The sequence below is a fragment of the Pomacea canaliculata genome, linkage group LG9, assembly GCF_003073045.1.
Source record: "Pomacea canaliculata isolate SZHN2017 linkage group LG9, ASM307304v1, whole genome shotgun sequence".
In the NCBI taxonomy this organism is placed as follows: domain Eukaryota; kingdom Metazoa; phylum Mollusca; class Gastropoda; order Architaenioglossa; family Ampullariidae; genus Pomacea; species Pomacea canaliculata.
Genome location: NC_037598.1, coordinates 13,779,686 through 13,806,987, shown reverse-complemented (window position 1 = coordinate 13,806,987; position 27,302 = coordinate 13,779,686). Strand labels below are relative to the sequence as shown.

Here is a 27,302-nt window from a genome sequence, read left to right as displayed (position 1 = left end):
GTGTGTAGAGTCTTTGTTGCTATGTATACAGAAATATTCTTTATAGTTGGATTATATCTATGACGTTGCTTAATGACTTCACTTTTATCAGGTATTCCCACCTTTGCTGGAACTTAGGTGTTGTAGTAACATTGAATAAATCAATTTCTCTCTCTTTCTCTCTCTCTCTCTCACACACAATCACCATCAACAACAACAACAATAACAACAACAAAAGCAACAACAACGCATCCACTACTGCCACCACCATTCTACACCTCAGGGCTAGTGGATCAGACACCGACGATGACAAACTCTGTGCACATGAGTGTGATGTTGCAATTTCAGCACGAAGACTACCTCAGTGTAACAATGATGGACACAATCAAACCCGTCGATGATAGCAACAAAAGGTTTCCCGACAAGAACACTCACAATCATATAATCTTCACAATTCTGAAAGACAAAAAATGTTTCCAAACACCATTTATTCCACGCTGCACACTTACACTCATAAATGATCTAGTCACGACAAGAAACAAAACTCTCAAAACAAAAGCCGATCGTTTCTACCCTCCCGTGCATGAACTGTTCGATTAAGCCTGGAAAGCATGACCTTAAACAATTAATTCCTCCTTTTTTACCCACCTTCGATTGCGCCGGTGTTGCTAACAGACATCAGTGGGAGAAAAATCATTCTGCCACCAACAGCTGCTGATGGTGACATGGACCTTTGTGACAAAACTACTGACACCGCAGCTTTCTCTCGCTTTCAATAAACAAGCGTTTTCTAAAATCAATTTCTTTTGTTTGTCTTTTTTCTCTTTTCTTCTTGAATTTGTTTACTCGGCAAAATGTTGCTGTCCGCGCGCTGTTCAAGAAAGGGAAGCAAACTAGCGTCAAGGGGGGAGATAATAAAACAAAGCCACTCCACGCCAAAGAAAACCTATGTACAAACCGTAATACTGATGCGGTAAGATGGCGCCCCCATGTTTAGTCCTGGGACAATCAACTAATCAAACGCTTTGTAAAACAAACTGTACTATGCAGCGGTTCCTTCAAGTTTCTCACTAAACCATCTTTACAAGCTCGCTTATTAAAGTCTAACCTTTTCAATAAGTGATCTTTCTATTCTTTAAAATTACAGCAAAAATACAATTTTTGTCCAAAAAATATAATACACATGAATTCATTTCAAGAAAACTAGTTTTGAGATTCACACTTATATTCCAGTATTTTTTAAAATTGTTTTTAGAAATGAAAATGTCAGCATGCTGTAGGGTGAAAAATGAATGGGTAGGGTCTAGGATAAATAAAACAGGATTGCAAGCAAACAATATAGGTTTCAATGCTTGCCCATAGTTTTTATTCTGGCACTGATGTTGTGACAAAAAAATAAAGCAGCGCGGGCACGTTGAAAGGTGAAATCATTATTTTATTTAAAAGTGGACAAGTTTGAGAGCTTCAATTCGTTGGCTCATTTTCTTTTGGAACGAAATCCTGAATTTCAAGTCGGTGAAATATTCACAGCTGAAACCCAGTCCCTCTACTACAGTTACAGACTAGACGAAAATCAAGTATTTTTGTGACCGACGAAAAAGGTGGATATTTAGGTAATATCGAATTTCGGTGCTTGGAAAAATACTTTTTACTTGAGTTTGAAAACAGCCTCGGCACTGCACCTGGGTTTTTTTTTTCTTCTTTTTTTTTTTTTTTTTTTTTTTTGGTGCAAGCAGTAGTAGAACAAGCCAGAGCCTCAAAATTCGTTGATATCGTCTTCTCTCTCTCTCTTCCCTCTTTTACTACGACAGCGTGCTGAAATGGATGAGACGTCCAACACCACCATTTACACATAAATATTTTCTCTCAGCATTCATTACACACTACATCACTTGCCTTTTCAAGACCTTTCTAAATATGTTAAAATATTAATAAACATCGAAACAGTATTTCATTCCATTACAGAAATATTCACACAAACGCATTTCCTTTTAGATTGTCACCCTGGTTGTGTCACGGTTGGACTGCATGAGAGTTTCTCTGTACGCAAATAAATATCTATATCTTACATAGAGTGAAAGTAAATATTTATAACTTACAGAGAGTGAAAGGTAGTTCCCTTCTCTTTGATGTGTCAATAAAACGATGAACCGCTCGTACAAGCAGCCCAGTCCAGGCCAGGACCGTTATGATTGTACAAAATAACATTTAGAATAACATTTCCAAAAAAAAGAAGGACCCATTCGTATGCACAATACATTGGTCCAACGGCCTCATTAAAGGGGTTGTATAATCTCTGGACAAAATCTCGTTGAAATGGACGGACATTTTTTAACCTGTATTTAAATATTTAAATCCTTACCTATCACTTCGTCCAACGACTAACTGCAGACACGAACAGGTCAAAATGTTCACACACAGACACACATGGGCCAATGGCTCATTTCTCAGAACTTATCTGAGTAGCTAAGCAACACATTACTGTAAATTAGCATTTATACAGTTTTCAAACACCCGACATTGTTTGTTGCTGTGTTCTACACGCATGCATGCACACACGGTTACAGGTAAATTGTTTATGTACACATTTTTTGTGACCCTATCATGAGCGCGACCATCACGTCCACACTCTCTCACACTCTCTCACCCACGTTCTCTTCTGCATGAATTCTTCCTACTTCACTCCTTAAATATACAAACCAAACTAACAAAAAAAATTAATTATCAGCGTCCTTTCTGATGACATGATAGTTGACTTGTCCAGGTGTAGCGTTTATCAAGAATCAACTTATTTGGACTGGTGGCCAGGTCAAGCACCTTCAGGAGCGGTAGCTATGAAGCGAGGGTAAGTTGTTGGAGAACCCGAGGGCAAGGGTCTTGTTTCCGAAGTTGTAATGTCCAGGTGTCCAGACCTCTCAGATGTTATTTTACTCCTGGATCCACAGTGATAAAGAGATGGCAAGAGTGTCCTATGGAGTTCGCGGGTTCTCGACGCTGATTTTTCTTCAGCTCTCCATTTTGCCCTGGGGAAACGACTTACTTTTGCTTCATAACTATGACCCCAGAAGTCTACTAAGTCACCACGTGACTTCACGTATATTGGCCTACGTTCTTGGGGCGTTGCCTACTCCCAGCGCTGTCTTGTACGAACCGATGCCATACCTGCCAACTGTAACAGACAGCACGCTGTGATGCTTTCGTTGCTTCCAGCAGCATTTCGGAGCAGTGACACAAAGCAGTGACACAAAGCAATGACAATGAAGAGATGGCACTGATGGAAGACAGGTGAATATGAAGATTGTGTATTTCAAGAATGATCATGTGACATGATACTAGTGTTACATGAGAGAAGGGGGAACCGTAGATGGCAGTGATACAAAATGGCGAGACAAATGACAGTGAACCACTGTGACGATACAACAGTGACACAAAGTTAAGGTAGAGAGGTGACAGCAGTCGAACTCACACTTCGTAGGCTTGGGCTTCTCTATCAGCCAGTACCGGAAGCCCTCACGAGCACGGCGGTTGAACTCGTTGTCCATCAAATAGCGACGAAGTCTGGGAGATGGATGACTCCTAGCCACGGCCCCTGGCAGCTGCCCCCGGGAACTTTCCACCCCCATGTTGGGGAACGCTAGGTCGGGTAGACGTGGGATACCGCCAGCAGACCTATGGAGCTTTGAAGTAGGACCGAATGTGGCAATACCTGGATAGAAAACAAGATGACCACAATGTTTCCGATGACGACATTGTTTGATGTCAAATTCAAGAACCTATAGGTACTAGAAAAATAATCTCCCTTTAAAATCCAACGGGTTCATTTAAATTTGCTTAAAAATTTTAGTTTTTTTTAAGTAGTTCTTGTACCATTCATATATTTTGTTTATAACAGTCTTTCAGCACACAAAAAATCTTGCAATATTAGGTGCAAATGCAGAAGAAGTAAGTACCTGGCAGGACTTACCTGCAGGAAACATGGGCGAGTTTACCCCATACTTTAGCCTGGCACTCTGGTCTTCTCTCTGCAAGATAATATCTAAATTTAGATTCTCTTTGTGGGTAAAGACCTCGAGGACCGCTCGTTTAGCACCTGAAGGCTCTGTGGTGAAGTGAGAGATCGATGACTGATGCTTTGTGCCGGGAGGACTAACGGTGTCTGGGGTGAGGCAGGCTTATTCTGGTTCTCTCGTCATGCTGAGTAGTGTTTGCTGTAGTGAGTAGAGTCTGGTATCAGTCAGGTCTAAGGTATGGTAGGAATGCGATGGTCAACGCTGTCTGTCAATATTTATTATCTATATATGTAGACACTATAATACAATCACCAGGCACAATACGAGGCACACCCACTCCACAAGCCATGCCCTCCCCACGAGGCATACCCACCCCACGAGGCATACCCACCCCATTGGCCACCGCGTGGTGGCGCGCGTCCCAGGCTCGACAACTCTTGTGCTTGCGCTTCGCGGAAACTTGCACTACAAGACACTCGGGTAGCTACCCACCGTGACATGCAATCCCTGTACGATCATGCAGTAACCGTGATCAACTTTGTTTGTCGCCTAAAATCTTTACAGCCCCAGTTTATTGCGGCCGTCGTCCCTGCTGTAGGTCCTTGTCGTACGCGGGTGGGACTACGGACTTCTCTTAATGACACCTTAATAAACAAACTAGGAAAAATAGGGTCGAGCATTTACCAAGTTTATCAAAGATTTTACACCACCAGTCTATGGTATGTCCTTCAATAATTTCCCTTTTACATCCTATTGTTCTGTTGTTCTTTTGTTCGTGTGAACGGCGCCAAGTGAGCGCGCGCGACAACTTACCTGTCACGGTGTGCGCGTGCGAGCACAGACAAAAGTTTGAAGTTTTGCATCGTTTGTTTCGTTACTAATGAGTTTATTGATGCTGGAGCCGTTGGATGGTGTGACAAAAGAGTCTTTGTGCAAGAAACCCTTGTTGAAGTGTGCTTTTAATGTAGGTATCTTGCGATTTCTGTGTGGGTGAGAGTGTGGGTGTGAGTGTGGGTGTGAGTGTGGGTGTGAGTGTGGGTGAGAGTGTGGGTGTGAGTGTGGGCGAGAGAGAGAGACAAGCAAGTTTTGGGATAACAGCACGTACAGAAAGACAAATTTCTTAAGAAGATAAGAAGATAAAGTTTTATACCATTCAACTCTAGGTGAAGTATCTGTTACCTAGAAGGAGCATCCCAGACTCTCAGGTTTCTTTACCTCCGCTCAGTACCTATTTCTTGGGGCCGCATGCACGATGGTGGCTTTTCGTTTATCAGTCGAAATTCTCGGTCTGCACCTTGGTTTCCAATTATAAAATTTCGAACCATCCCTAATCCTGAAGTAACATTACATCTGCTTCATAACTACGGTCCCAGAACTTGCTCACCTGTACTCTCATCTTGTTCCAGTAGTCTGTGTTTCCTGCGCTCATGCGAACAGGATCGTACCGAGACCAGAATGTCATCCTGAAACCGAAAATAAAATTAGTTACTGCGAGATCACATGACATGTAGGAGTACCAGACAAAAATGTCCTATATCCATGCTATTCATCATCTATCTGGAAGGAGAGGATGGGTGAAGCTAATGAAGCGTGGATAAAGCAAAGTACGCACAAACTGAGGATGAACTGAGAACAAAAAGTTGAACAATCGGACTACCTTACAAAAAGACACCCCGTGCATGAAAATTGCACTTAAATGTCTAACAACATATGCACTCCATAACATTCTCTTTATTTCTCTAACAATGAATTCTCTTTGCGTGTGCCTGCTTTCCGAACTTTTCCCGAGGATAAAATATTGACTGACTGCTTACGGCGGCAAAAAGAATAACCTCAGTCTTCTCGCCAATCCCCTTTTTTGTTCGCTCCTTTCAGATTCTCCCACACCACACTTAGTCTTATTTATTCATGATTTCATAAAACATGTTTGTGCAAACGAGGCTTCAGCCATGTCTGTCGCCCTACCCGTATAATCTGATTTGTTCCACCCTGCGAGTAGAAATAATGGCCAGAAAGAATGGTGAAGGTTCTTTGCAGAAAGCTTTTCTCCTTTCGAACGATCGATGTTTTCGTCCAACTCTCCGTGTTTTCAGCGTTTCTTTCTAGTTTCAGTCGTTAGTAATTTGTAGTGTTCTCCAAAATCAAATCGAGGCAATTAAACAATTAAATAAAGCAGTTAAAATGCTTTCTTTAATTTTCTTTCTATTTATGCTTTTTTTTTATTCCTTTTGTCTTTATCCTCTTTTTCTTCTCTTTTCATTTTTTTCTCCTTTTTTAAAAGTTTGTTGTCTGACATGCTGTCTGTTTTTTTGCACTTACTGTCACATACAAACAGTTCCACTTGGCTGATTACACCTCTCGAATGGGAGAGACAAGGATCGATACCAGCTGCGCAATAAATAATTTTTTTTTCACAATATCTTAAGTAGTCAGGGCTGAAAGTCTGTGATCTCAATGTTCATCGTCTAGCTGACAGAGACCCAAGAGGCCTCACCTAACCTTTGTATAGCTGTAACCAGTGATAAATGTCAGGGCAGTCATTCGCAAACGGGTCTGGCATCGTGTTTCCAACATTCTTCACTCCAGCAGCGGTCTCATCTTTCTGACATGCTGTTCACAGACTTGTTTCCACTCGACTGAAACTATTCCTGAACTACTCGCCTTCAATGCTATGTTGTGTCTGCTTTGCATTGTTTCACGCATCGTTGGCTTCATCCGGGCTGTGACAGACTTTGTTCGCCTTACATACGAGTACAGCTTGAGTCTCATCATGATAGCGGGATCCGCCGTTCTCATTGCCGAGCGCCAATCCTTCTGAAGTACCCTTCGATATCCGATGTCAATACCCGTCTACCAGCTTTTCAAGAGCAATTGATCTTTTCGGCTGACACGAACCTGACGGCCTGAGCCAACCAACCGTGGATGTTTTTCAATTTTTTCATTGCAATCAGCAAAACGCTTGCCTGTGTGTTTTTCAAAAAGCACTTCGCGAAGAGGTCATACAGAGCAGGACTCTGTCGGAATGGTTTAATGTGCCATGCATCATCATCATCACCACCACCACCACCACAATTTCTTCGCCACGCAAATCGCTTTTCATGATTCATGCTTTGAGTTTTTATTTATATATGTATATGAAAATAATAAGGAATTGAATCATTAAATAATTGTATCACTGCTACGCCTTTCAGCAGTAATAGTTACAATACAAATGCAAAGCATCTTTCTGAATCCTTTCCAGCAAATTGCTATGTCTGTCAACAATAGCATAACAAAATTATTTTTAAAAATACCTCAAACAGGCTGAAAAAAAAAACACAAAAATGTTTACATTCTAGTTCTTCCATTTGCAATCATTTATGCCTGGCAGTTATATTCACTCTCACAAGTATTAAAAGTCTGTGTGCCTTCATATTGTCACTCAATCTATAACAACATGGCGATGAGTGTGACATGAAGTACAAAGTCTACAAACAGGACAGTCTGAATGGGAGCAAGGAGTATGGCCACCTGCATTCATGTACGTGTCCTCTCCATGAGTCCATTAAATATTTGGACTGCACCCGGAATGAGTGCAAAGAACGTGTGGTTCTATCTCTAGGAACTCTAACCCTACCACTTCATGTCTGTGTGTCTGATGTCAAGTTCCTGTCGGAGTGGGTTCGAGTCTTCGGCTAAAACTGTTCCCTCCCAACCCCAACCCCAATCCCAACCCCCACTGCCTTCTGCAATTTTTTTTTAATGCTCTTGTTCAATTTGTGCCTGTCTTACTTTGCAATATTTCCACCCCAATACACCAGACCGAAAGTTGTGGTGCATATAACAGAAGTGTAAAATATTTTGATTTTTAAACGCACGATAAAAGGCTTGAGTTTTTCTGACAGCACATGTGGTTGTGCACTTTCTTACCAATGTTATCTGCATGAGCTTTTCCAAGTAAGTTGATCATCTAAATATTATACCTTATTACACCTAAATACTTGCAACAACCCCACTCTTCTTATACTTCCCCTCTAATTACCATTTAACCAAAAAAGAAAACCCCATGTCTTTTCCAAAATCAGCAATCTTTTCTTTCGTTTTCTTTACACTCAACTCTACATAATTATTATCCCAATGCAATAAAGTGATCAACCTCTTGTAAATCATGTAAGTATTGTGTTGTCTGCAAGTTTAACTTAGGAAAGACTACTTGTAGGTCTATATTCACCCGTATGCAAAACAAAATACTTGGGGAGCGCCGATATTTATGAACAAAACATCAGAAATAACATCACTAGAGATACAAATAAATTGAAGTCTAGAACCCCAAAGAAGTTTTGGCATCAATATCCATATGAATCAGCTTATGAATAAGCAAGTGGCATCGCATAGTATTAAGAGCACTGGAGAAATTTCAAAAAATTAATGGAAGACAGGTGTTCAGTTTTTCCATGTCTGCACAAATTCTATTTAAAACATTTAAAACAGCGTCTTCTACGCTAAGTTCACTTTTATAGGCAAACTGAAGAGCTTCTAAAAAGTTGTGAAACATTTTAATATTATTGTGTCTGTTAATAGTAATAATAGCAACATAACTAGTTGTAGAAGTCATTCGTCCCAACAACACCACAAATGATATCGCCAAATACCTGCCTCGCATCATTAAGCAGTTTTATAAAATGTGTCACAGGTTAAGGTGTGGACAGTTTTATTATTGTGATCCACTGACAAGTGTTGGTGTCAGTTGGTGTGTGAAAGTGGGGAGGGAGAGGATCGTCTAGCAAACTGTGAAAGGTGAGAGCGGGAGGAGGGGGACATCAGGTATTAACTATTTAAAGTGCCCGTCACACGGAAATATGCTGTCAATGAACAACCATTTGATTTTTCCTTCTAAAGATCGACAAAAAGTGTAGAGTTTGACGGAAAACTCTCTTGTGTGTGCGGTTAAAGACCAGCGGTTCTTTGGAAGAGTGAGAATAATTGGGAAAATAGTCCAGGTGGTAGAGTCATGCCTTAAAAAAAAAGCTAAGCTTAAAGTTCTAGTAATATTCAAAAAAAAATCAAATCATCGAATTCAGTACGAGGTAATATTTCTCTAAATGTTGATGCCTCTTTCTGTGCATGGTGATGTTTGCATGCTTGAATTTCGAGTACAAAGGAAGACATTTTAACATGTATGGGGAAATAATATCTTGTGTTAAACTCCGCCCAGTCATTTAACAAAGAACTGACTAAAGATCTGTAAGAAAGTCAGAAGCGACCAAGAAAATTAAAAAAAAAAAATAACCGACTCACCTTGGGTCTAAAGTTTTCTGACAGACAGACATTGCGAAACCCTCACCTTGCAGTGGGAAAAGCAAGTGTCTGGCTCTGACAGTCGGCTCGCTATTTATTTGTCCCCCTCACACACACTCACACAAGGTGTGGATTAAAGGGGGGACATTACATGACAATACCTGCCCGAGATCAACGAAGCGAGCTTGGTTCTCAAGCGTGTTGAACGATAAGAGGCACCCGAAGTTGCGTGGCTAGAAATGTATTTAATTATCAAAAGAAAAAAAAAAGTGGTCGTCACTCCAGTGGGCCCCTGTCGTACAGTCACGCAAACGCGATGTCCATGATATATATAAATGTATATCAACTGGCTGGGTGGGCTGACAATATAGGGGTGTAATCTGCACCTTTACCTGGGTTTGCTTCCATGTTTTTCTGCTCACCTAGTTCGAAAATATGTTTCCTTGATTTTTAGCCTCAGATTGTTCGGGGTTATTCAAAGTTTCGCATGAATGAACACACACACACATGGACGCAGAAGAGAGAAAACTCAATGAAGTCTAATTGTAAATATCTAGGTAGATAATTTGATTAAGGCCGTGAAATATAGCTCCGGCAACTTACCCCTTGTCTATCTTTCTCGTTATATTTTTGCTGACCGTCCTACTCCTGACTTTAATATATAACCACCATATTTCTCTCTTTCACATTAAGTGCATTGCCTCTGACGGACTATCTTAAATTTCTTTTTGAGAACTTCGCACAAACATTGAAGATCTTTACCCACTTCTGGTCGATTCATTTGCAGATTTTACCTCTTAGCTGGCTGGGGCAGGAGGGGTAGGCAAGGACGGTCCTTGTACTGAGAGACGGTGTCATGGCGCCCACTAACTGATTGCTGAATATCGACAAAAATTAAATCTCTGTTGTTGACTGACCAGGCCGCCTGGAATGTCGTGCATTATGTTTGTGCAGTGGGGTATCCGGTGTCAGCCTAAACGCTTTGTTGGATGAGTCGTCTGCTCGACCCGGGTGGCGGGGTCATCCTTATCTCGATCACGTGACACAATTTCTTCCCCCGTGGGCGGCGAAGTGGTGGTATTGATTACTTGTACGTCTATCCAGGTACATTGTTCACCTTGTTTCCACCCGTTACTCTACATTACTCACAACACACACACACAAGCATTTCTTATTTTTCGGTTATCCTAGAGTAGAGAAGGGGCGAGGTTTTATTGAAGCTAACGACGCGTGGATAAAGCGCGCGCACGGACACAAACAATACGTTAGTTTTTTTAGTATTCACTGTAAGTCTTACTACGACGACAAATTTTTCATCAACGATCTGGGGTGCGTTTCCTAACACTGGTTAAGCCTAGAAAGCGTTTTTAGCGGTTTCAAACTCAACCAAACAATAGGGACTCCATTAATGTTAAGTCGTGCTCGCATAGTCGTCGGCAGCCATTCCATTAGAATGCGGATCAAAAAACTATTAGAATATTCCGATATTCGTCACTTGACATGTTGTAGTTGGCATACTCAAGGAATAATTGGTACCCTACACCTATGACTGGAGCATGAGTTCACTCAATAAATCAACTCTGTACAGCAGGCAGCCTGAAGTCGTTCTGTTCTTGACACCGTCGTCTGGACTGTTAACGATTGATACGCCTGTCAAGCACTACTTGATGACAGTAGGACCGTTTTCCTGTTACCGACACTCCGTAATTGCCAGCGATTAATCATGCCTAAAACTGTCATGGTTTCTTAATCCAGCGCACCACGAACGAATATCTCTGGAGCGCTTGCAGGCGAATCTTCCCCGTGTTAACTTCCAAAACGAGGCGAAAGTACGAAGTCGCTTCCGGTTGAATTATCAGCATCAAGAAAAAAAGCAGACGATGTGAACTTTTGTGTTGACGGAGGTACAAAAGCTTACCTTGTATGTTCTGTTTGTATTTTCAGTTTATTTGCTCTAAGTCTTGGGAAGTGGAGATAGAGGACATTGTCTAAAAAAAAGAAAGGAATAAAAAATAACTAACATCATTGCAAAATCTATTGTTGACAAATAATTTTATCGCGGTTCCCGATGTCAAGCTGATTAATAGTTCTCCGAGACCTGACAGTCTACAACTTTGCAAGAGTTGGTCTTGGCAAACAGACAGCAGTCCAGAGATATACGTCAGTGAGCACACCACATAGGGGACAGCTGAGACTTGTGAAATACCAAACAAAAACCGAAATTTGACTTACTGATATGTTAGGTTCGTGGGAAAAAGACAGCATCGTCTGCTGGTGCCAGTAAAAATAAATCGGGACATACTAGCAAATAAAGCGAGGTAACAGAAGCTCATCTCAACCTCTTAACCTCACAGACACAAATTTCTCATGGACTGCTGACTCAAGATCACGTGATCCAGCAAGGCCCAGAGCTGTCGGGAGAGAGCGACCACGTCTGTTTTTTTCGTGTGCACTTGCTTTGGGGCCATATTGCCCAGTATTGCATACAGAGCTCGTATCCATGGAGCATGTTTACCCAACCTGTTAACCAACCCGAGGTCAACAGAACTGTTTGATAACACTGGTTTTTTGATTTATTAAATATATTGTGTTTAAGTTGTAGGTTTTGCCTACCCGAGGTTGGGAAACTTTACCAGTGGGAATATTGTCAATGTCCATGAGTGGCGAACAATGTTGGCATTCTTGCTATTCAATACTTATACTTTCTTTCAAATAAAATTCAAATTGTTGTCTTTAAATTTCTGCTGACAACAAAACTGTTGCTAACATTACATACAGTGTTTTGACAGAAGAGAGAGACAGAGAGAGAGACAGAGAGGGAGTGTGGGACAGAACTACGACTGTTAATATCCACCAAGCTTAACCTAGACCTTATTTACTATTCCCAGTTGTTTGATCTTATGTAAATGCGAGTTTTTCGAATGCCAGTGTGCAGTTGCTCGCTTGCCTGTTTGAAAAAATAGTTCCTCCTGTAATAATTCTTTTTGATCCCTACTACCTCAGTTGCGGGCTGAAAAACGCAGGCGTGTCTCAAGGGCCTGCCTTGTGCCTGGCTAACCAGATTAAGATATTAATTTCTCAGTGTTCTGATAGAGACCTGATCTGGCCTCGTTCCTTTTAAAAGCAATCAGTGTTATCAGCAAGTTCACCGAGGACAGTTCTCCGTGACGTACTTTTATTCGTTAAATCTTTCAGTTAGTGGGGCACCGCGGTTGGCTTTTTTTTTTTTTTTTTTTTTTTTTTTTTTAAGTCTACAGCCGTTGTTACTGTAGTGCTGTATGTTGAGGAAAAAAAAGAGATATGTATGTGTGTGAAGATAGAGTGAGAGAGAGAGTAAAGGGGAGACAAGGATAAACGAAAAAAAAAATACAGTGTGTGTGTGAGCAGGGATTTAATTCATGCATAGTTAAACAATTTCTTCTCAAATGTTTGTATTTTCACTGCTTATTGCCTGAGGGTAAATTATTTCTGTCAACAAAAAATAGATATCTAAACCTGCGACCAAACAAACAAGCGCGCGCGCACGTGTACGCACGCACACGCACACATTCACGCTCCTTTCCATCGTATAAGTACATTTTCACCTATGTGACAGGATCAACTTGTCCCACTCGATGATTGTTTGACCCTGTCGTTGTCACACTGTACCCGCCCTCTGCCGGGTAGCATTGACTCTCCCCTAGTTAGCACGCTGTTCTCCATTCGTGGGTGATTTTTCACCTGCTGACACCTTGCTACTCGCCATTCTTGGCATGCAACTCTATATCCGAAATCCTTTAGCCAAGAGCTTAAATCTTTCCCGCATTAATTAAGCATGGAAACCCTTTTTCATTGCCCTTAATTAAAATAATTTAGCTCGATGAAATGTTGAAATATGACTATGTTGCTTTTTAAATTAATTATGATTGTGTTTGTTACAAAAGTCTTCTTCCTGCTTGTGTTATATAGGACTGTATGTAGTTTGTGTAATTAATCAGGTCCTACAAATGCATACCCAGCATTGCACGTATTGCTTACCAAAAGGGTTATGAATATTTTAACACGAAAAGTTTCTCTCCTTTTCTTAACTGTTGTGCTGTCTACCCAGCAATCGACTTCAGATTTGACCTGATCAGAACTGGGCAGACCCTTGTGTGAAGATTAATATTTGTCTATTATTTTCCCACCGCATTGAGGTGAACGCGAAAGAAATCGGATATAAATTTTCATTGCACGTTATCGAACTAATTCCAGTCTTCTTCATCGGATCAGAAGAGACAGACAAGCGAGTAAATAGTCTTGAATGGGTGAAGAAAGATGGAAAACTTGCTGAGCCGACACGTTGAAACCCAAACATTCGCGTCCTGCGTTTAAGCTGATCTCTCGATCTCAACGGATCATCGTCGTCGTCGTCGTCATCACCACCACCACTACTTTTATACTGACTGCCCCTTCAACATGACATTTATTCTATATCTTTATCTGACATTTTTATATTCAGAACTTGATATCTCGGTCATCTGTTCTAAGTAGCTCTCTCCGCACCTCTTCATAAACCTTCCCGAAGTGATGGGGTAATTAAGCCATTTTCCTTACCATCTTCCTTGATAAAATTTACGGTAGACGAAAGATACCGACGAGCTCAACTCCCATTTCCCCCACCACAGAGTAAGAGTTACAGCCCCTTCCTCCAGTTTGCCAAAGAACGGTTCCAAAGAGATCTTACCTTACATGTCATCGCTGTAACATCGTGCATCTCATTTTCGTCTGATACTTACTCTGACTGGCGTGGAGTAGGAGGAAAGTGAGGCATCGTCCCACCAAGGTGACACCAACTGCGGGGAGCGGAAGCCTTCCCTGCTGCGTCAGTCCTCGAAACCACGAGCGACACCTACCACCCGACTACCTCCTCCTGCCACCACCACGCGCGTGTGATAAAGTTGTGTCGCGCGTCCACCCAACGGAACTCCGCCATAGTGCGGCAGGGACTAAACAAATGATTAACTTTCTCGCCTTCGTTTGATTATGTGTTCACCTCCTCCAACACTTCACCCGCCCACCACCACACACACACACTACCCCACACCCCGCGCTCGACTAAACAGGTCCTCGTAGTTCAACCTCAACCTGTCGTTGCCTGTAAGAAAGTCGATTTGAGCTTCGGAAAAGAATTTTTAACTTTCGGGTACCCCGTTTTAACATGCTACGTAAGCAGAGTTCGTAGTTCGTGGAGAGCGGGAATAATCATTGCATTATGTTTTTATTATCAAGAACATGCTTTCATATTTATTTTCCAAGTCCTATTCATTTCCAACTGGAAAGTGTGGATGGGGACAAAGAAGTACGCTCATACGTATGCACAACACTATTAATAAGTGAAAAACCTGCGGGGGAAAAACGAGTAAAGAAATGCACTTCAGCAGACAGGACTTTCAAACCTGTTTTCAGTCGCCCGGAGCTCTATTGCTAACACTTTCTATGCCTGTATTCATGACTAGGGGTGGGTGAGGGTAGATAAAAGAACGAGTAAGCGAGACATAGGAATCGCGTGCTTTCATAAGAGAACGGAAAGGAATGGTTACAGTGTAGGAAACAAAAGGAAAAAAGAAGAAAAAAGAAACAAAGAAATTGAGTTTGTGTGGGTATGCTTATAAACTTGATTGCTGTAGGTCTTGACAATAGTATAATTCCCTTGCTGTGATCTCACAGCATGCAGGTGTCACAAATTGTTTGTTTTGTGGCATCACAAGCTAGATGTTTGAACCCACAAATCGTGAAAATGCTCACGAGTGAATGTACCTAAGAGAATGAGTACTCAGCGTACGTACTGGCATGCGTCTGTCTGCTTGTACGTGTGTACGTATGCATGCAGGTTGTAGAGAGAGCAGTGCAGACGACTTAAGAAATAAATTTAGAGCTAAAGAAGTCATTTTGATATGATCTAATCGCTTAAATTCACACCTTGGCTACCTGCTTAATTAATGCAGCGACGTGATAACTGCAGGACACGTATCGGCACGAACCTTCCCCCAACCCCAACACCACTTTGAGACCTTCGCGGGGTAGCCAACTGATATCATCAACTACATTATCATTCAAATTATCACATAAACATATATTATCAGATATGTTATCAACCAAATCGTCCTAACCTCACGTACACACAATCACTTTATCTATTTCCTTCTCTTGTCGAGAATTGTAGATAATTGCTGACTAATTTTTCAGAAAAGCACGTGGTTAATCTAAAATATTACCTTATAATTACAACAGTGATTAGATTTGGAAGAATGAATACCTCAACACAGACAAAGAGCAGGCGAGGGACCTTAAAATTTAATATAAAGCAGTGCCAGCAATGAGTTCTGCACGCGACCCCAGTGCGACGATGACGCAAAGAGACTTGAGAGAGAAGTGAAAGGCGCTTTATGCAGGCAACGGGATTAGTCTTAAATTTCCGGAGGCATGTCTGTGCGGGATTTCAGCCCTGGGGTGCACACTTCTTCTGGCGTGGGAGCAGATTCCATGCACACTGTTTACACTAAAGGAAAAAACACGCATGTATTGTGCGAAAACGCATTTGAGAGCCAAAGTAATTCGCGGGTTTTTCACCTTTCCACCGTTGCAGGCAGTAATACAAGTCTGCACTGCCACTCGTTTCGCGGCTTACATCAAAGCTTTGTGAAAGTTGTACAACAAAGCTACCAGTCTACCGTTGATTCTTAGTTGTTGTTGTCGAGTCATTCAAGCAGAATGATTTCTCACATAGGATGACGAGGAACAACACGCTTTCATTATCAAAATATCAGTTACAAAAAATGCTAGACAATGGTGCATGGCATTCTGGCGGTAGTGTGCGATGGAATCTGTTCCATAACGAGATGAACACATTCAGAGAAAACCGATCAACAAACCCTTTGTCTAGATATCCCCTTTTCTTTCTACAACATCAAAGTCACAAAGCGTCAAAAAGTTTATGACTGAATGTCAAAACCACCAATATGTAGCATCGTTACCAATAATTTATTAGAAAAATACATAAAGATCGTCTTAACAGGAAGGAATGTAAAGACAACTGAATAGCGATTATTATTTATTTATTTTCCTTTTTATTGGCTGTATGCCAAGGGCCATTTTAGCCATATAAAATAACACATACATCCCACAATGACAATCTCATATGTACAACAAAGCGGTCATATGCTCTTCGAGGAGTAAACTACAACAAATGGTAACTATGGCAAAATATGTAAATGAATACATGATGCTATATATAAAGAGAGAGAGAGAATTTACTTAAACAGTGATAATGCAATTCAAATAAATTAGCTTAAAATAATAAGTATATCATTTGAAATTTAATATTCATCAGCTGGTGAAATTGAAATACATTTTTATGACACCCAAAATATACAGGAAGCTGAGCTTTCCGAGAAACAGTTAACAAAGAGTAAGCACACCAAAATATAATGAAATTCATAATTTACCTCGTCTAGATTACTCTGTGGACATGTTCTTAAATATTTTGGTATATCACTGCATCTTAATTCCAGAACAGGGAATTTATGGCATCATAACATATTTTATTAAGTAGGATCTAAAAGCAGGGAAAAAATTTATTAAGTAATTCTCTAAACCAAAATATTCTTTTAACATGGTGGAGCATACATGAGCATTCTTGGAATTGCATCGTGCTAATTGTTTGTCCTAATTATTTTGTTGCGAGTAAATTAAAATGAACTTTCAGGATAAGGTATTCTTCGTGCTCGCGTACCATACCTTGTAATCCACTTGGCGATGTGTAAGACGAGTAACAGTGGTGGTTGAGTTGGCAAGTGCTTCAGTCGACTGCTGACCCGTGCACAACCCCTCCTCGACAAAGAGCCGAGACAGCACGTGCACATAAATTCTACCCACAGACGCGCGTCTCCTCCGCCACTTTTGTCGTCCAGGCAACGTCACTGAGCCCGTGGGGGATATCGTGGGTGAAAAAAAATGCATACATGCATTTTAAAGATTTACCACAGACCCACACGAAGTAGAATAAATTTTTTTTCTTCTGTCAATACTCGTTCACGAAGACGCCCTGATGGAAAAAGCTCACCTGAACTCCCTCCGCGCCAGACGTGACGTCATTGCGGGTCTTCATAGTGACACCTGGAAGAACTACTTGCGTCAATAACGTGTCAGACTTTCTCATGAATGATATCGATTCACTTTTCTCTTTCATTTTGGAAAAAAAAACTGCAGTGAACAGTTGTTTTAGACCTGCCATATCGTTTTTGCTTCTGCACATATGTTGTAAGCTTCAGAACTTGAAGAAATAGATACTATCGTCTCGATAAAGACAATTGTGCCTGGGCATACATTCCTCCTAAACCTGTTTAGCATCTATTTACGTCTTGACTGCAATTGATGATTTGTGTGATAACTACGTATTATTATTATATAGCGCGCCTTTCCTCAGCACCAAACCGAGACTCGAAGCGCTATAATTTGCCTAAAGAAGCACAAATCCTTTTTAGTGCTGGCATCAAATGCATCTTCATACACCAACATAAAACCCTGTAGCACCCGGAGAAAACCAGCGGGTATCAATCCTGTAGGTGTTACTGTCAAAAAAAGTATACCTCGCTGCCAAGATTCGAACCCTGGACAGACGATTCTCGCTGTCGTGGTGACAGACACTTGAGTTTCTATACCACCAACCGCCCGGGTTCACCCTAATTTGATAAGATTGATTAGCCAGTCGAATGAACTCTTCGTTAGTTGGTGTATTTAGAAGAAAAATGCTTCCTACTCGCGGCGACTTCACTCTATCAGAGAGGGGAAAAACCGGAGTACAGGGAGAAAACTCCAGACGCCCAGCTCTGCGAACAGGTGTCACATACAGAGTGTCCCGAGATGAGATCTGAACCCTGCAGGGGTGACAAACAAATGTTTTAACCACAATACTACCGGACGCCCCTAAAACCTCATCAGCTCTCTCACATACGATAGATATACTATATGAGAGGATATTCCACCTTCTGCAAGCCTCAGCGAGCACAGTCACGTCCCTTGGCTTACATGGGAAAGAACTCTGAAGGTAATTCCATCCACGTGGTAAAACATAAACATGGCAGCCGACGAAGCTCATAGTCATCGCCCTGGAGTTCTAAAGCAACAAAATAAGAGTCACAAACATGGAAAACATAGAAGTAAAGGAGAACTATCTCGTGAATCTCATGGTTTGTATTTTTAGCTTATTAATTTAATTTTTTACGCATCGTAAATGACGATGGTATTGATATTTCTGATCTGTTGTGATATGGAATAAAACAAACTGACGAAGCCGAACATCCCTTCTACTTTGTTCTAATGATTTGAGTGGCGTATTTACAATTATCTCGATTAAAAAGGTAATGAACAAAATTGCAGTGGAACAAAAGTGCAATTGTGATGTTGAATCGCACTCTCTCTAGATATAAAATTATATAATCATGTGTCCTGTCCTTTGATTTTCCTATGATCAGGCATGAATGGACAGCGATTTTTTAAGCATTTTAATAAAGGAACATTTTACACATGGAAAATCTCATTGTAGAATATTATATCGCTACCTGTTATCAGCCACCACTAGTTGGTGCATCTTAGCTTGTAGTGGTTTGGTGGCTTTTGCGCCTTGTCGATCGACAGAGCAATGTCGGCGGGAGCCTTGTGCTCCTGGCAGGAATAACCAAGCCGAACAGGTCTATCAGGGGAGAGGTCAGACTAAAATGTTGCACCCAGGCCCTCCAGGCTGGGGTTTTGCTTTGGGCTAACCCATTCATGTTAGAAAAAAAATTGTTACAGAAACCGCAGCAGTACCACAACAAGGGCCTGAACTAGCCTGTTGTCAGTACCACTACATAAATGTGGGTGTATAAGACATCTAGATTATCTTTTTATTTCAGATTTGGGTGTGAATTGAATCATTGGAAAGTGTTTTTAACCAATCTCTTAAGATTTTGTGTCTGTGTGTCTCTTTGTTTATAGTTTATTTATAGCAACACATTCTTTTGCTTCATATTTAAATTATCTAACATTTTAAAATAATTTCTTTCAGGTCGGGTCAACATCAAAACTGTCACTAAGAAAGCTAAGCAAGTTCAACGAAAGAATGAAAGGAGAATTCAAGTAGGCTTACTTTTTAATCAGTATTAAATATTTACAAACTTTTGTAATAAATGCTGACTACCTTAGCTTAATATTAATTCAGCTATAGCTTGGTGTTCTGGCCATGTAGAGTGTTTTTGTTGACTTTTGTTTACTAATATAGTTTTTGTACTTGACAGGCAAAGCAACTCAGAAAGCTGAAAAGAGGGGAAGTTATTGAGATGAAACGAAGACGAGGAGGACAGTACACACCCCCTCATTTTACAGTGAGTGTGTTGCAGGATTCAGCCACAATGGCTGAGTTTGGTAGAAATGCGTTTTCTTATAAAATGCTTAAACTGTTTTATATGGAGATATTTGTAGCTTGAAAAATATATATATTGTGTGTATATCTTTGGCTTATTACTGTACCAACAAAAATGTAACTTGTAGTTACATTATTGAAGAACTTCAGCACTATGGCTTTCCTGTCTAACCATTTCATAAAAAGCAGACCAGATTCATGAAGGTTATGGGGATTTATTTTCATTTTTAACTAATTAGGGTGTATTAACGCAACTAACCTTTAGCTATGAAGATGTTTGCATTCCCAAACTATAGAAAGAGTTAATAACCAATACTGTGTCAAATGTAAAGCCTGTCTATATTTTGATATCTAGTTATGTCAGATTAGAACAAGTAGCATACATTCATAAACATTTTATGCAATGAATTTTAATTCTCTCTCACTACTGAGAAAAGTTCATTTATATCAATAAAATTTTGTATTGTCATATTATTGTTTTTTGCAGCTGTAATTCGTTTTGTTTTCTTGGGGGAAAGGTATTCCTTTGGTGTTTCTGGTGCTGTGTTCCAGGTATTGTATATGTGTAGTGGAGGGGTTGTCAATAGTGTTCCCAAATCAGATGTTGAACCTGCACAAATTGTTAACATTTTTCAGGTGATTGTGAAGCTCTGTTCATCGGTGAACACCGACACTGTGATGGAGTTACTTCAAGAAGGTGCTGTTGATGAGGATCAAACGCCCACCGTTCTAAAAAATGAACAAGGAGCTCTGCACATCAGGTGTGTGTGTCCTATTTTATGTTTGATGTTTTATATAAAGCGATGTAATAATATTAATGTCAGCATACACAACAATTTCCTCAAGGGAATAAAGATGTTTTGTATTTGAGAAAAGTCTCATTAGCTCATGTAAATATTGAAGGTTTTTACATTTTGTTAAAGCATAATTTGTCATTAAGTATTCAGAAAATCTGCCTCTGATAACAATTTTCTCTTTCCATCAGGAGGAAACTTTGTAACTTTTTTTTTTCTTCCTCTCCAGTGTTCCTCGCTTTAAAGCAGAGGATGTCCTTCTTCATTCCACAGTACGGCAATCTGCATGCACTGCTTGATTCTGCAAAGATAGCAGACTCTGTTCTATTTGTAGTGTCTCCAGAAGCAGTAATTGACAATTATGGTAACTCTTGTCTCAAGTGCCTCATGGGACAGGGACTTTCCTCATCATTGTTTACATGCCATGTAAGACATGCAGACACTGCATCTTTATACTTTGTTGGTTTATCCCTTGCCTTGCTGCACCTACTAGCTCCTGGATTTGAATGGTTGTAATAGTGATCTCTCAACTCATGTATATATGGAATTTTGCATGTTTTGGGTCTACCAAATCAGTGTTTTGAGAACTAGTAACACACTGTTTGATCATTCAGAGGACCTAGATCAATGTTCACCAGGCTTTTAATGGTATCAACACATCAAAATTTGGCATTTATGTTTGTTTCAGGGTCTTTCTCAGCTTCCTCAAAAGAAAGCAGCCGAAGCAAGAAAAGCTGCACAAAAAGTGTTGGAAAAAAGGTGAAACTTCTGGGTCTACGTCAGCATTGTAGCTAAAGTGTTCAATTTTCAGCCAAGTTGGTGCAATTGCCTTACTTGGTTTTTTGGTGATGCCACATGATTTTAAATGAAAAGGGATGCCTTATTTGAATGTTTCTTGGTAATTCTTTTTTGTTTTGTTTCAGTTTTCCTTGTGAAAAACTGCGAACTCTAGACACCAGACAAGATGCTTTGCTCATCTTGAGGCAGCTGATAGATGCTAAAGTGAAGCCTGTCTATTACCGTGAAATGCGTCCATACCTGTTTGCTGAATCTATAGCTTTTGAAGCTGAAACAGATGAGGTAATGATTTGGGCCTTTTGACTCCTATTTTACTTTATGGCTCTTGCATAAAGTTTCCTGTTAAGCTTGTTCTTCAACTGTAATTCAACCTTTGAGTCGAAAAATGCTATTCAAGGAAGTGTTTAAGCAGTAATCTGTGATCTTGCAGAGTGTGGTGGGCACCTTAAAGGTATCTGGCTATCTGCGAGGTGAGAAACTTTCAGTCAACAGGCTGATATACATCAGTGGCTGGGACAATTACCAAATATCACAGATTGACTCCATCCCTGACCCATATCCACTTGTCATCCATAGTGAAAAACAAAATTGAAGGTAAGCAAGAGTGCAAAATGTTTGTAAAATAACTGTGATAATAAATATACAGTTCTTGCATTGGATTATATTAATACATGTAATTTTCAAGTGAACTTTTCATAGCTGTGTTTATCTGTTTATCCCACTTATATTTCCTTTACTTGTTTTCCTTCTTTATACAAAAGTTTGTTGTCACATCAGGGTTCATCCATGAATGTTGATGATGGCACTAAGGTGTTGGCACATGCAGAACCTGACAAACAGGAAAGCTTGCAGAGTGAAGCAGAGCCTGATGTTATGCAGAATGAGCAGACATGGCCTACAGAAAGTGAAATACTAGCAGCAGAAGGTAACATTTCAATTTCCAGTAGTTTTTGGTTTCAGATCTTATTAAAGTCAGTCATATCTGGGCATGTTTCCTCATTTAATTTGATAGGTTTGACATCTGGAGAAGTGCACACCTGTACTATATTATACTTCAAGAGTTTTAAGTGTGTATTTTTTGTGAGGTCTACCAGATCTGGTCTTGGTTGGGAGAGGGTACCTTTCAGTCTAATTTTAATTTTTATTTATTTTGCTTTTTTTTTTTTTTTAACCTCAGCTTCTGCATTGCAACGCAAGAAACTTCCATCGGGTGTTTCAGAGTACCAACAGATGTGGATAAATGAGAGTGATGAGGTGAGATTTGTGTTAAGAGGAACTGAACTATTTTTTTCCTTCTAATTTTTGTCAAAAAATGTTGCAAGAATCATTTTTTGCCTTTAGTGATGATGATTTTGTAGCACGTAAGTACATTATATGTTGGGTTATAAGGGAAGTTTTCTTTTTGTTTATTTTTTTTTTTTTTAGGATGATAGTGATGATGATGATGATGATAATAGCGATGAGGATATGGCACCAGTGGATGTAGAGTCGGATGATGACAGCAAAGAAGAGGAAGAAGATTCAGAAGCCCTTGAAACGGTAAAAGTCTTTTTGACTCTCTTGTGTATTGCACAAGTACATTTTAACACAAAAGAGAGTAGACTGTCAGTATTTTTTCATACTTTTGGATATCAAGCATCCCACTTTTTTTTAATTCCAAATGGATGATGATGGTGATGATTTTGTAATGTCCTGCATACATTCTTCACAGCAACCTCTTAATTATTTTCAAAAGACTTTCATCTAGCAATTGTGAGAGTTAGCTTGTGGGCCTATTGAGTACGAGCTACATTATTGTGTATGATAATAACAGGAAAAAGTGAAAATGAGAGAAAGCAGTGGCTTGTTTGGTACATGATGACTACCCACAGTTCCTACTGTGCAGCGCTTGCAGTTTATTAACTTTCCATCTCCTGACTACTGTTGCCACAAACTGAAATGATAAGTTTTGGGGGGGGTTACTTCACTGCTCATTTATACAGCCAAGCTAGAGTACAATCTGTTTAACATGTGAAGTTTTAGAATAAATTCTCATGGCAATGTTTGCCCACTGTTGAGTTTTTTTCCTTCATTTTTTTTGGGAAAGATGACTGTGACAGAAGGCGGAGATGCAGAAAAATATGATGCTGCAATGGACCTTGATGCAGAACAGAAATTGTGAGCAGAGTATTTTCTTTTTTTTTTTCATTTTTATCATTCATTTGATTTTAACAAATCTGTGTCACTGGCATAAGACTGCTAAAATTTAACTGATACTGATATCTTTTCTACTCTACTAGATTTATAGAGGAAATGGAATCATAAAGATTTAAAATTTTATTTATTTGGTTTTATAAGTATGCTGAAAAAATGTTAACGATCTTCAGCCTGGAAAAGGTCAAAGAAGAACGTCAGCATGTCATGTTTCCAGATGAAGTGGACACGCCTGTAGATGTTCCAGCTAGAGTGCGCTTTGCAAGGTACCTTTTTTCAATGAACCCTCTGTGTTGAAAAATCTTTTCTTTTTAAACTTGTACAATATTTGTCATATTTTGTGGGGAAGTTTTTTTTTAAGTGAGCTTGATATGTTTTTCATTAGCACTGTGATTTAAGCTCAGATTTTCGGAGCTGGTATCTTAAATGTTTGTGTTGGGTGTAAGGAAGTGTTGAGGATGGCTGGTTGGTTATGTTTTATGTCATGCCAGCAACTAACGCTGTATCACAAGTAGGAAGAACAAAGATGAATCAAACCTGGCTAATGACTGATAAGTGACCAGCTGTAACTATTATATTAAAACTTATGCAAGACCACTGTAAGCTGTAGAAAAGTTAAATGCTATCATTGTAATTGTAGATGATTTTATTTCCTTACAAGAAGTGGCACCTATCTCATGACTTTTATGTTGCTCCACAGATACCAAGGTTTACAGAGTTTTCGAACTTCGCCTTGGTGCCAGAATGAGAACTTGCCTATTGAGTATGGGCGTATTTTTAGATTTGATAATATAAAACTTTTGAAAAAGTCTGTCCGCAAGCAAGAAGTTTCTGATGCAGTACAGGTGAGCATTTGGCTTCATCATTTATATGGACAGAAACTGTGGTCATATGTCTTTATGCATGGCATAATGGGTCTGTAGATTTTTTAGCTGTGATGTGCACATATGCATTCTTGCCTGTTTTTTCTTAATGCGTGTTTTCAGTTAGCAAAATTGAGCATGTTAAAAGCAAGCAAAAACTGAAAGAAAACATTTCCCACCCAGTCTAAAACTGGACACCTACTTGACCTTATTCACTAGTTTTATGTCTTTTTTTTTTTTCTTGCTCAGCTAAAGATATACTTGATATTTTTTTAGGCATTGCCTTTCATGATAAAATAATAATAAGTGTAGAATTGCCTTGTAGTGGAACAAAGTAAGGAGATATAAACATTTACTCATTTGTATTCTTTGTTTCAATAAGCCTGGGCAGTACATCACAATCCACATTTCCAATGTTCCACGGACATTTATGGGTGAGTTAATGAAACTTTGCCAAACTTTAATCTAGTTGATCCACTTTCTTTGTATTGGTTTCCTTCTCTTCCCTGCTTCTTTCCATCCCCTCATGCAGTCTGTGTGATACTTTTTCTGTCTGTCATTTACTTTCTCAGTTATTTTATGCTGTTTAATGGCATCAATGCAGGAATCAAATATTTGACTTTTTCTGTTTTAGGGTGCCCAGTAATCTACCAAAAGAGTTTTATTGCTTGAATTTAAATGTTTTCAGAGAGCCACTCTCCAAATACTCCAGTAGTTCTTTTTGGGATGCTGCCCCATGAACAGAAGATGACAGTGATGCATTTTGTGATCAAGAGACCTCTTGATTTTACTGATCCTGTTCGTTCAAAGGAAGAGTTAGTCTTTCAAGTTGGATACAGGCGCTTTTCTGCTTGTCCCATTTTTTCACAGCATGCAACAGGTGATAAGCACAAGGTATGTTTCCTCACCTTGTTCAATACATTTTGTGTGGATTATGCAATAATGCAGGGTTTGGGGTTTTGGGGGGTTTTTTGGTTTGCTGTCTGAACTACTTCATTTCTGGAAAGTCACATTCACATTATATTTTTTAATCCAGCTGTATTTGAATGCGTTAACGCATAAACCATCCTGCAATTTGTTGTATTTTGTAGTTCGAGAGATTCCTGCCCCAGAATGATGCATGTGTGGCCAGCGTATATGCACCACTTACTTTTGCCCCTGCCCCTGTCCTAGTCTTTCAACAGGCCAATGATGGTAAGTTCATGTTCTGTTGTTAGTATGATTGAAGAAGGTGTAAATTTGTGAACATATTGTTGACATTAAAAAAGTCCACCTAAAGCTTTGGTTAAGCACTGTGATGCAAAACATCTGTCAAGACAATCAGTGTAAGATTGACTTAAGTCTTAACAGTGACTTTCAAGCAAAAATAATGTTAACTAGAAAATAATTTTGAATGCCTGGGTATTTTCATGACATTGAAATCAGCTGGTGTATTGATCAACACGATTTTCCTTTAATTTTTTTTATTGATAGGTCACCATCAACTTGTGGCATCCGGCTCTGTTTTATCTGCCTCGCCTGATCGAATCATTGTTAAGCGGATAGTTCTAAGTGGTCATCCCTTCAAGATCAACAAGCGCTCAGCAGTTATTCGCTTAATGTTTTTCAACAGAGGTCAGTTTTATAATTCTATTCAAAGTAAAATAAATAAAAATAAAGCTTTTTCCAGCTTCATCATAACATTACTGGTATAACTTTGGCAAGTCATGTAACAAACTTTGTAAAGAATGACATCATTAATGCACTCAGAGAAAGTTAAGGAAAAAGCATTTCACTTTTCTGTTTGCAGAGGATATTTTGTGGTTCAAGAAGATTGAACTGAGGACAAAATGGGGTCGTCGTGGTCATATTTTGGAGCCATTAGGTACTTTTTTTCATTGTGTATCTTTGCGTAAAGGCTATTTTTTATGAGGAAAAGCGACTGCATTTGCTTGTTCAGACAAAAAAAAAACTTCAAAATTTGTGTAGCTAACATCATGCCGTAATCTTTAGAAGAGATTCATCACTTTCCCTTTTATTTTCTTTAAGCAAGTGTGTAATTTCCTCTTTCCCTCTGATAATCATGCATGCTTCATTATTGAATCATATTTTGGTTTTGGTTTTAATGATTTGTCTGTGTTGACAGGAACACATGGGCACATGAAATGTGTCTTCAACGGTCAGCTGAAGTCCCAAGACACAGTTTTAATGAACCTGTACAAACGGATGTACTGCAAGTGGACTTACAATCCTCGTGTACCTTGTCCATCTGCACCCAGCAACATGGAAGAGGAAGAAGAGGGACAAGCTTTCCATATGTTTGATTAGATCTGATGTTGAAAAATGTGGCATTGTTAGTTCCATGTACACTTTTGAATAGATTGGCCAACATAAATTCCAACGTGAAAGAATACGATCATGTAAAAATTATATGACCATGGAAGAAGGCACCTTTTTCCCTCTGCATTCATGGGAGAGAAGTGGGGGGAAAAGCATTTGTAAGTCCCTAGTGTCTTGGTTCAGCCATTTATAGCTTCAACAGCCATCGCATGTATTTTGGCTTAAGCATGATGTGATTTTGAGATGTTTTATGTGCATATTTAATGAACTTCTGTACAGGTTACAAAGTTTTCTGATATTAAAATTGTATGAAATGGGGTTTTTTGGCATCGGAATATTCTTTTTTAAATGGTATCAGTATTCATTGTGACATATAGCTAAAAGTAACTGAGTTTCTAATTGTTTGCAAATCTTTGTGTAATGTTTGCTTATTTCTACATCTTTTATAACATTCACTTCCACGCTGCATTGGACTGGTTTCCTTGTGCTCTTAGTACTGTATATTTTTGTTATTTCACTGTACAATCCCTTGTAATTCTGATCATTTTTTGTTTTTCGTTTACAGTTAAAAAAAAGTTGCCTTCTGGGCTTGTATTCATGAAGCATGTTTATCCAACCTGTTAGTTTATCTGAGCTGAGTAAATCTGCT

The 27,302-nt window shown here is 39.6% G+C and overlaps 2 protein-coding genes across 7 annotated transcripts; one reads left to right on the top strand and one right to left on the bottom strand.

The window, feature by feature from the left end:
• Positions 1 to 448: 448 nt before the first annotated feature.
• Positions 449 to 17,206, bottom strand: LOC112571916. Of its 6 annotated transcripts, none has more exons than XM_025251314.1 (5): positions 17,025 to 17,206; positions 5,374 to 5,452; positions 3,944 to 4,001; positions 3,446 to 3,685; positions 449 to 3,148 (listed from the first exon to the last, which is right to left on the bottom strand). In XM_025251314.1, the coding sequence occupies exons 1-5, from the start codon at positions 17,147 to 17,149 to the stop codon at positions 3,084 to 3,086; spliced, it is 567 nt and encodes a 188-aa protein (XP_025107099.1). In that variant the 5' UTR covers positions 17,150 to 17,206; the 3' UTR covers positions 449 to 3,083. The 6 variants fall into 6 exon arrangements, with proteins under 6 accessions (XP_025107099.1, XP_025107100.1, XP_025107102.1 ...); XM_025251315.1 differs by lacking the exon at positions 17,025 to 17,206 and adding an exon at positions 14,024 to 14,298; XM_025251317.1 differs by lacking the exon at positions 17,025 to 17,206 and adding an exon at positions 13,972 to 14,052.
• Positions 17,207 to 17,582: 376 nt separating this feature from the next.
• Positions 17,583 to 27,235, top strand: LOC112572176 (pre-rRNA-processing protein TSR1 homolog). Its single transcript, XM_025251746.1, has 20 exons — positions 17,583 to 18,475; positions 19,333 to 19,403; positions 19,562 to 19,648; positions 20,323 to 20,447; positions 20,672 to 20,906; positions 21,169 to 21,239; positions 21,404 to 21,560; positions 21,709 to 21,867; positions 22,056 to 22,203; positions 22,456 to 22,532; positions 22,704 to 22,817; positions 23,365 to 23,435; positions 23,645 to 23,737; positions 24,172 to 24,316; positions 24,717 to 24,768; positions 25,023 to 25,228; positions 25,426 to 25,528; positions 25,808 to 25,948; positions 26,124 to 26,198; positions 26,460 to 27,235. The coding sequence occupies exons 1-20, from the start codon at positions 18,364 to 18,366 to the stop codon at positions 26,639 to 26,641; spliced, it is 2,424 nt and encodes an 807-aa protein (XP_025107531.1). The 5' UTR covers positions 17,583 to 18,363; the 3' UTR covers positions 26,642 to 27,235.
• Positions 27,236 to 27,302: the final 67 nt, after the last annotated feature.

Coding starts and splice junctions, on each gene's coding strand:
- LOC112572176 (XM_025251746.1), top strand. CDS start 18,364: ATGGCAGCCGACGAAGCTCATAGTCATCGCCCTGGAGTTCTAAAGCAA. Junction 19,404..19,561: donor AGAATGAAAGGAGAATTCAA/GTAGGCTTACTT, acceptor TGTACTTGACAG/GCAAAGCAACTCAGAAAGCT. Junction 20,448..20,671: donor CAAGGAGCTCTGCACATCAG/GTGTGTGTGTCC, acceptor TCTTTCCATCAG/GAGGAAACTTTGTAACTTTT.
- LOC112571916 (XM_025251314.1), bottom strand. CDS start 17,149: ATGTGCACGTGCTGTCTCGGCTCTTTGTCGAGGAGGGGTTGTGCACGG. Junction 5,453..17,024: donor ATCGCCAAGTGGATTACAAG/GTATGGTACGCG, acceptor TTTCGGTTTCAG/GATGACATTCTGGTCTCGGT. Junction 3,686..3,943: donor CTCGCCCATGTTTCCTGCAG/GTAAGTCCTGCC, acceptor TTTTCTATCCAG/GTATTGCCACATTCGGTCCT.